The 10,245-nt window shown below is 32.1% G+C and overlaps 1 protein-coding gene across 1 annotated transcript; it reads right to left on the bottom strand.

The window, feature by feature from the left end:
- Window positions 1–3,053: 3,053 nt before the first annotated feature.
- On the bottom strand, window positions 3,054–7,605 carry LOC108968920 (small nuclear ribonucleoprotein F). Its single transcript, XM_018933277.1, has 2 exons — window positions 7,428–7,605; window positions 3,054–3,278 (listed from the first exon to the last, which is right to left on the bottom strand). Exons 1-2 carry the CDS (start codon window positions 7,603–7,605, stop codon window positions 3,187–3,189), a joined length of 270 nt encoding a protein of 89 aa, XP_018788822.1. The 3' UTR covers window positions 3,054–3,186.
- Window positions 7,606–10,245: the final 2,640 nt, after the last annotated feature.

Below are 10,245 nucleotides of genomic sequence, written 5' to 3'. Positions count from 1 at the left end.
ACTATAAGTACAATAAAGTTTAAGTACTTTCTTTTAATTTTGTGAAACTTTTTTTTCCGATTTATCAATAAAATTCAACTTTTATGAATTTGTACACCATARCGTTTATGTGGCTTAATTGTGTGAGCACAAGTGTACATACATACAACAAAAAAATTAAAATAATTAATTTTTATCAACCAACCACTTCAACGGCAATTTTTGGAGTTTACATGAATTGATGGTAGCACTTGAAAAAAAACTTCAATTCTTACATATACAGATACACACAAATGTGCGTTCACTTCATCTTACTAAAATATTTTATACATACACATATACGTATATGGTGTAAAGTCAACCAGAAGTTTGAAAATCCTTACTTTCGAAAATGAAAGGATAAATACGGGACCTATTATATCTATTTTTAATATACATATCTTTAATACGAGGAATGCAAGCTGAAAACTTAATTTCATTAAGATACAGATTGATGCATTTATATTCGTAAACTGAAAGAACCAGAATTTAATTTGGTTGAAATGAGTCGAGTACTTGCTGAGGATTCACTATTGTCATTGTCTTGTCGTGTCATCTTCATTGTAAAATCGACTATAATATTATATTTTGATATACATACATATGTACACATGTATGTTTATACTTAGAAAAATACAAAGAATAATAGTTCTGAAAAGATAAATAAAATTAGTTCTCAGCGCAATTCTAATGTTACGGGTAATATGTGGAGATTTTAGAAACTCCCCTACGTTCATATGTTACAAAACTATATTACTCTATTGCGACATGTTGCAGGAGTATAAAAAGTCTGGATTGAAGGAGTTTAGACCTCATCTAAAACGTAACTTTAGTTGAAACCACTCAAGCTCTTCTTTCTCGTTGGGTGGTAGATTTGACTTTCATGATGTAATTCACTGGTAGAGAATTAAAGAATCTATAAGTTTGTATGTACATATATTATCGTTTTAGAAATCTGGAAACTGAAGTTTGTTCGCGTTTTCAAGAAGCTTTTAGATATACATACATATCTATAACTTTTTTCTTTAAGAAAACTCGTCGGCTTAACTGCATTAAATTATCACACATTTTGACCAACCTAAACTGTTTAAAGTCAGATAGAAAGCCGGAAATCATTATATAGGTTTTATTTACATAGGCAGGAGAAGATTAATTCGAAATTTCTCAGGTATACTTGAGAACTTATTTTCATGTAATTTTTCTTCACTGGCGCAAACACCGCTTATACGGTTTTAAATTCCCTTCCGAGGCTTCCGAGACGCCTTCTCACTTTAACTCGCCTTCAAACGAATGTTCTTTGGCTACCCAGAGGAAACTTGGTCTAATATCGGAAGTTGTGAGCTGCTTGAGCCACGAGTCTTAAATAATCGTATCTGGCCACTCCCAAGTGAATGGCAATCAGAGAATTTTCCTCACTTGCGTTGAACTTCTACACATGACTCCATCCTCCTATATTCATATTAATGAAGTGAATTCAGCGGGATTCAGTTCAATGGGGCCAAGGCGAGTTTTCGACTGATTTTATGAATTTTAGGTATACATGTGGTATAAAGTGAACAGGAAGTTCGAAAATCTTTTTATTATTATATGGATCCAGATTCAACCCATTTTTGACACAATTTTATTATTATTATCCCTTCGTTGCATGATTTAATTTCCGTGAGATTTTTAATGTGGGCTATTATAAGATGACAAATTTGCAATTTTATGATTGTCGTGTTTCTAGCAACAGAGTTACGTAACATTGCACATATGCAATATCATGCAGCACATATGTATATGCAATGCTATGCAACGAAGGGTTATAAGAAACATTTTATCCGAATTTCAATAATATAGTAATCTCACAAATTGGCCGATCTTTTTGGCAAAAGTCAACTAAATTCACTGCGTTTCAAATATTCGGACAGTTATGGCATACTTGTACTTCAAAGGTACTATTTGTTCATAGTCTTATCCGAATATATTCTTTGATGCTTGATTTCTGTTCGACTTTATCCATTGCCACACTGTCAACTGCAGTTCTCATAAAATTTGTCCTATGTGAATTCGGTTATTTTAGCTTTAATTGTTTAGTAGATATGTACATTAAACCTATTAAGCAGGAACACGCCCATTTTTTCAAAATTGATTGCCTACAGGTGCTATCCATTTTACCAATTTACAGTCTTAGGTATAAATTTAGTACTTAGTTGCGACATTTTACAAGTTTTCAATGAATGGCCTTTTGTGGGCGTGGCAGTGATCTGATCCCGCGTGTTAAAAATGGTAAAACTTAGGTTAAATAGCCTAAATTGTCTAAAAATATAAAAAATTTTGAATTGCGATGTGATACAAAAGCTGCTAACATTATGGTTGCCTCTGTAAGTGACACCTAAGTTCATAATATTGTACGAGCAGTTAAGAAAACGCCGAAGAGTAGTGCTGTTAAAATACCAGTTTTTCTCAAAAATGAAGTAGAACCGTGTCTCCGCTATATAGTGCGCTGGAACAGTAGTATGTTTAGTAACAAAAATAAGTTATACATATTTAGCACATAAAGCCGTGGTAAGTTCTGAAGAACACAAAACTGCTTCCACAAAATCTTGTTTCAACAATTAGCATAAGTGAGGCACCATAGGTATTTCATCAAGACAACGACACGAAGCATATACATATGTAGCTAAAGTTTTCAAAGATTGGCTTATGTATAACACCACAAATTCTTTAAATGTACATCTGAATCAATAATACAAGAATTTCATACTCTGTAGTCCGTTACAATTAAATTATATGAGAATGATTTGTTTAGGAAACGACACATCTTGTCTGAAGACGAGCCGGAAAACAGAACAATTAGCAGCGGGATAAGAGTTGCTCAAGATACATTGGCTGCATTGCATAGGGTATATGTCAAAAGTCTTAACAGGTAACAAGATGCCACCATTCAATTTATTTATTACATATAACTACTTTTTTTGTACGAGAACTTACCATAAGAAATACTCTTTTAAGATTTAAAATCCCTAAAAGCGTATAATAAAAGAAATTTTAAGTATATATGTTTTAACATTTTATTAAAATTCTAATACAAATTTTAATTATATTCAGACTACATAACTTAATTCTAAAAACCTGCTGAAAGATTATCAACGATCTTCTGATTTCCACTTTTTTCCATATGTAACTTTAATCTCTCATTTCACCCTCCTCATCCTCATCGTCTACGCCTTTTATATATAATACGTTATTACAACGTATAAGAACTTCCCCTAGATTTCCTGCAATAAAAAATTATAATCTGCATTAATATGCATATATGTATACTTTAATAAGTGTTTCATGTAATTATAAAAATAGAAAACAAAAAATTGAATAGTTTATTATATACATATGTACATATTCTAAAACTTCTTTTTCCTTAGAACAATTCTGAAGTAACAACTTTTTTGTGGAACTTTTGGATATTTTCTCTAACTTTTTTCATACTTTCTATTGCGGCTATTCTATTTTCAAAAGCAATGTGGATATATACATACATTTACTTTTGGTATTTTAGTAAACAAATTTTAAGCTCCGTACGTTTAGCTGCAACCGAAACCATTGGTTTTCGGAAAAAGCAAAAGAACAGCTAGTACGACCAAGAGTGCCGTGTAGCAGCGGAGAGAAAACAGACTGCTTACCTCGCAACGTTACGATCGAATACACCCATCCCGTGCGTTGAAGAGGGCAGCGAGACGCATTTGCAGACTGAAAAAGATACGAGGACAAAATGCATGAGTGAGAAGAAAATGAATGCTGGCCGACCAGGGTAATGCTCGAAAAAATGCGGCGACTAACAGAAGGTTTCAAGACAGGAGCATACTCTTGTGATCTGCCCAATCCACAAAAAGGGAGACACCACAAATGCGCCAACCGCCGTGGGATAAGTCTCCTCAACATCGCATGTAAGGTATTGTGTGAAAGATTAAAGCCCACCGTCAACAAACTGATTGGATCTTATCAGTGTGGACTTGGAAAATCAACAACCGACCAGTTATGCACCATGCTCCAAATTTTGGAAAAGACCCGTGAAAAGAGAATCGACACACATCACCTTCTCCTTCGATTTCAAAGCTGCTTTTGACAGCACGAAAAGGAATTGCYTTTATGMYGCGATGTCYGAATTYGGTATCCTCGCAAAACTAATACGGTTGTGTAAGCTGACGTTGAACAATACCAAAAGCTGCGTCAGGACGGGAAGAAGCTCTCCGAACCATTCGATACCAAACGAGGTTTTAGGCAAGGTGTCTCCCTTGGCTCTCAAATCACTGTTGACAGTCACAACCTTGAAGTCGTAGATAATTTCAGAATAACTCTTGCCAACAGGTGCTACTTCTATAAGTCACTCATTATTCCCGTCTTGCTATACGTTGCAGAGATATGAGGCGAAAGATTTGTGCTCCTTTGCGCGTTGTAGACGGCGAATATCGCATTCGATGAAATGATGAGCTGTATGAGATATAAGACGACATTGGCAAAGTTCACCAAATTAAAAGGCAGCGCATACGCTGGCTTGGACCTAGCTTTGCTTGTAATCTCCAATTGGATTCACGTAGCCAAAGGAAGAAAGGTTGTTAACTCGGTAAGCGGTGTCTACGCCAGTAAAGAATAAGTATCATTAAAAAATAAAGCATTCATTTCAGTGCATAGCTAGTTTTACAATTAAAATAATTTGTCGTTTTTAAGTTGAAAAAATGCTTCGCGTAATGATCAAGTCTATAAAACTGCAGTCATAAAATTGCAACAAATTATTTAAGGAAATAGCTGCGATTTAGAATAGCATCCCCGGATTTCGGCGTTAAAATGGGTACGTACGGATAGAGGAGGTCTTCCAGATCAAGAATATATATAAATTGCCGCTGACTTATGGTTTTTGAGATATTTGCATTTAAAATTAAAAAAATCAACTTTTTAAAATGCGTGTTTCTCCAATTTGTAATGCTTTTTACACTTATATTTTTTATTTTTATATCCACTAACACTACACTATTTCGGGCACGATTCCGATTACTTTGGCGGAGGGGTAAAAAAAACCGAATTTCCGTATAAATGGGGTATGTCCGGATAGGGGAGCTTCTCCAGAGGAAGAATATTAAAAAATAATATAAAAATTACTTATATTTTTTAAAATATTCACGATTAAAAGTTCAAAAATATGAACTAATAACACAAGGTATTTCTCTATCTGCCATTAAATTTAGTCACATTTTTCACTTTGTATATTTAAATAAACATTCTCTTTATTGAAATAAGTTCACATTTCAATTTACTTTGTAATATTTCCGCTAAATTTATTAATTTAAAAATCACTTAGCGAACTCGGCTTTGCAAAGGTTAGATTGTTTACAATTATGAGGAAAACGAGCGTTGCCACATCTTAAACACCAAATATGTAGGATTCTTAACGATTTTTCTTTATTTTTTCTACATTAATTATATTAAAAAATACTTTCTAACATTTTTTAAGTTATAAATGAGTTGTGAAAACTTTTTCCACATATTATACATTTTACATATATATGTACATATATGTATAATATGTGATTTATATTTAATAAACACATATAATTAAAACTCTATGATAATATAGTATTATAAAATTTATATAATATCATGTCGGGATGACTGAAGTACTTTCGCGGAGTACTCCTTTCTGCGTTAAAAATAAAAAAATATATTGAGTTTTTGTTATAAAGTGGTTAAAGTGGTTATATTTGTAGGTTACCATGCACTCATATTGAAATAAAATTTTAATTTTCGCTATAAAATGGATAAAATGTAGTTATTATATCTGACAGCGATTTCCATTTATTGTTGATTATACATTGTTTTGTATTTTAGGTGACGATACATCAATTTTTATATTTAAAATATGAGTTTCGGATATAAAGTGGTAATATTTGTTGGTTACCATGCACTCATATTAAAATAAAAAAGAAAATATCCATATGCATGAATAGAGGAATTTTTGCGAAAAAGAGGAATTTCAGCGAATTGCCTTATCATCACATGGCAGCGCTCCATTTCATCGTAACTTTTGGTAAACAAATGGGGTTAAAACGAGTGTAAAATGTAATTTTTAAAATGCAGATTTTTTAGGAAAAAAAACCTGCTAAAAGTGTAAGATATGGAGTTATTTACAAGTTTATAGAGTAATTTAATTCATTTGAAGTGAAAAACGTGAATAAAGTGTGTTTAATGTGGTGAAATAGCGTCTTGAAATGTACGAATTTTGCGAATTTTTGAACTTTRAGGTCGAATATCTCCTAAACTAAGCGTTTGCGGTACCTATAACCCTTTTTTTAATCAGAAAGACTTCCTCTTTCCAACGGTACCTTCARATCGCGGCGCCAAAGAAATCGGAATTGTGCCCTATTTCGTTTCTAATAATTTATTTTATATTAAATAGTGCAAAAATAACTTTAATTCCATATCAAACTTTAGTTAAAATCCATTTATTCATAAAATAAGAAAGTGGTTGTAAACAAGCAAAAAATTAGTGTTAGCGTATTTTGTAAAGGAATAGAAATAAGAAAAAAAAGATAATGACGTCATAACTAAATTCATTATCGTGTGATGAGTAATGTAAAATCTTTCAGAATTCTCATTATCTTGATAAATCCCGGTGTTAGAGCGGGCAAAAAGAAGTTCAACGCAAAAAAACTGAGCACGCCCAGGTGTTGGTCCAACCGTGGGTTATTTTTTTGAAGCGCGGCTGAAGGCCGCCAAAGCAGAAAGGAATTCTAATAACTAATATGTTATATATTTCCTGTCATTGGGGTATTATTTGCTTTCTTTATTTCTTTTGGGCGCTCTGTAAAATATGAACGTAAGGTAGCACGGATTATTAGTTAGAATGCAACCCTTTTGTTAATGTACAAACAAAAATAAACGAACAAAAGTTAAATGTTGAATAAAAGTTATTTTTGCTCTATTTAATATAAAATAAATGGTTAGAATCGATTTAGTGAAGTGTTAGTGGACATAAAAGTTAAATATATAACCATAAAATTCTTTATAAATAAGAAACACAAGCATTTTAAATAGCTGAATTTTTTAACTTTAAATGCACATATCTCAAAAACCATAAATCAGCGGCAACTATATGTATATATATATTTTCTTAATCTAGAGAACCTCCTCTATCCATACATACCCATTTTAACCCCTAAAACCGGGGATGCTATTCTAAAATTTACTCAAGCAAATTAACAGCTTAAAATTTTCAAACACAGATCCGAGATTAAATATTACAATATACACATTTGGTATATGTATTCATTACTCTGGGATAGAAACTTTTCAAATAATCTTGAGGTACCCTACATAGTTGTTAGACCGTTCCGATTCAGTAAAAGTTCGAAACGCTTGTTTTAAGAAATTATTACCTGTCACTTGACCATCCGCGGTATGTTCTTCGGTATTGGCCAACTGCATATTCATGTAGCCATCTACGGAAACCAAATATCCTTTATATTCGTGACCCCATTTTAATTTTATTATGACCGCTTTACCAGTCAAACCATTTAGAAATGGTTTTGGATTAATTGGCATAGCAGCTGACATGACTAAATTTTATATATACTTCTCAGTACAACAAAACACCGGTAATAAACACTCCACACGTTTATCAATAAGCATATGCTATGCTACACATTTACGAAAAGCGATTTGCTAATATTCAAGTTTATCGAGAAACTCAATTACAAATATAATTTATCGATAAGGTGTAAAAAGTTAAGCCTTAGGCCGTGTACCAAGCCGGTTCCTCTATGTAATGGTAGGGTGAAATTATTTCCTATTAGGGGTATTCACTTGCTCTTGGAAAACCCTTGCACGGTGCAAGAATTGCATATATTTCCTCATGATGCACCGGCACAACAACAAACACACGCAGAATTAATTGCAACGGCTGTAAAATATGTCAGACCACAAGCAATGTATATTTGCGCGCAATGTCAACCAAAAATTTAATTACAACCCTGTTTTACATGAAGACATATTAAGCTTAGTTAGCAGCTCTCAAGAAATGTAAAAACTTCATATATAAAAAAAGCTTAAGAAACGATCAAGAAACTTTCCTGCGATAAATTTACTTGTGCTAGTATACAGCTCTAAAGTAATCTAGTTCTTTTTTTTTTAATACTTGGCGAATGGCCGGCATGTACACAAAACAACGCAGTTGTGAATTTTGCATGTAAGTGAAAAAAAATGAAATTTTTAAGCAAAATATAAATAAATGAGTAAATTTATTTCTTTTAAATTATCAATTGTTATTGTAAATGATGTAACAGAGCAATTTTATGCTTTTATGTGTAAAATAACGTCGGGTTTGTTAGAGCTCTGAGTAATCTTACATTTTACATATAAGTGGCATCACCACTCTACCTCATCTCTCATTCTACTGTCGTCATACTGTCGTTGGCAAATATAGGATAAAATTGAAGTTAGCGAGAACGACAACTGTCGGCCTGCCGTCGTGTAGTCGTGCAGCTGTCAAAATAGGTCCGTCCATAAGAACGTGTGTATTTTAATATTTGACAGATGTCGTTTGCAGACTGTCGCGAGCATTGTGTTCCCCACATAATGTATTTTTTTCTTGAGCAATTACTTGAGAGCTGGATGCCAACCTTTACGTCGTTAAATTGTTTAGGAAGGTAAGTTTTAAATAGATTTTATAATTTCTACTTAAATTATAAGATTTTTTACAGTTTTTTTGTTAAAAATGTATGCAGAATTTGCGCCAATTCACAATAGCCTAGCATAATAGTCATTCACAATAAATTGATCGAATCAGCCGTTCATATACCACTATATTCTGCACTGCATGCTGCCCTCGTCCCCTGTTTATTTCGGTATAGTATTTTTGCAATCTGCAATCGTGCAAGAGCAAGAAAATACCCCTATTGTGTTAACAAGTTTTACATTTTGCTTGCCTAATGTAATATAAAATTTTGGCATTTGATATTAAAAAAAAATTAAATTGTTAAATATATTCGTAAGATTAAATTACGAACATTTACCATGCGATTCTGTACTGTACTGTATTTGAAATTTGACAGAGACAATTTTTGAGACTTGAGACGATTTTGCTATTCTGTAAGTGATAGTCACAAACTCTATTACATTTCATTATTCAGAGATGTTTTTATACTTGAAAGGAAATAAATATGTCGATAACAAATATTAAATTTTCTATAACATAGTCAAAAAACATAATTATCAGTAAAAACATAAATATATGTTCACTTTGTTTCATAATATTAACGAAATTTATGTAAAATTTATTTATTTTTAACTTTTTCGTGTTTGAGTTGCTTACAAAATATGGTTTTGTGACTTGCTAACTACCAGGTCTCAAATTTGAGGCAATATTTGAGACTAAAGCTAGAGACTATTTAGTGAATAGTAACTAGTCACAAATTGAGATTTTACCACAAAATGTCTCAAATAGAGACTAGAGACTTATTACAGGATCCCGCTATAAAAATAAATACTTTGATTTGCTACTGATAAATTTATATTAATATTTGCACAAAATCTTTTGCAAAATGCTTAAGGTTTAAATCATTAAAGTATATATTTCAGCAAACAGACAGAACAGAATTTTGCAAGTTCATCTCTTTTGAAAAGAAAAATTCAAACTTTTGATATTTTTATATAATAAAATTTGGAATTGCGTACTTCTCTTCACTGTGAATTTGATTGAATAGGTAATTTATAACATATATACATATGTATGTCTTAAAGTTGAGGTCACTGACTCCGAATTTCTGTAGAAAATGTTAACGTTTTTGGATCGTATATTCTTCCTCGATTAAATTGCAAACTTTACTAAAGAGAAATGTGAAAAGAGCGAGAAAAAATATTACGTCATTTGTTATCCCTATCGGTAGTTTTGTAGAGCCCTATTAAGTATAATAGGGTTAAAAAACCCTATATAAATATAATATATATGTACATATTGCATACAAATTTATGCAACGAAAAAATACTTTCGTTATTAAAATGTTATTAATTTTTGGTATTACTATTATATTCTTAAAAAAAAATTAAAATAGAAGACGTGGCAATCCTACTGTAGTGCAATCGTGCTGTGGTCTAAATAACTGTCCCCATAGATCGTGTATAATTAACGTTTGTCAAATGCCGCCTGTCGCTTGTCGTCAGCTTGAGGGCTACTTTAACGTCAAGTACGGAAAAGTA

The sequence above is a fragment of the Bactrocera latifrons genome, unplaced genomic scaffold (genome assembly GCF_001853355.1).
Source record: "Bactrocera latifrons isolate USDA-ARS-PBARC rearing strain unplaced genomic scaffold, ASM185335v1 scaffold_233, whole genome shotgun sequence".
Taxonomy (NCBI): Eukaryota; Metazoa; Arthropoda; class Insecta; order Diptera; family Tephritidae; genus Bactrocera; species Bactrocera latifrons.
The sequence above is the reverse complement of the archived record's forward strand: the minus strand, read 5'-3'. Positions and strand labels throughout refer to the sequence as shown.

Excerpts from the sequence above, each read along its gene's own strand:
- LOC108968920 (XM_018933277.1), bottom strand. The coding sequence starts at position 7,605 with ATGTCAGCTGCTATGCCAATTAATCCAAAACCATTTCTAAATGGTTTG. Across the intron at positions 3,279-7,427 it reads CGCGGATGGTCAAGTGACAG|GAAATCTAGGGGAAGTTCTT; the intron begins GTAATAATTTCT and ends TTTTTATTGCAG.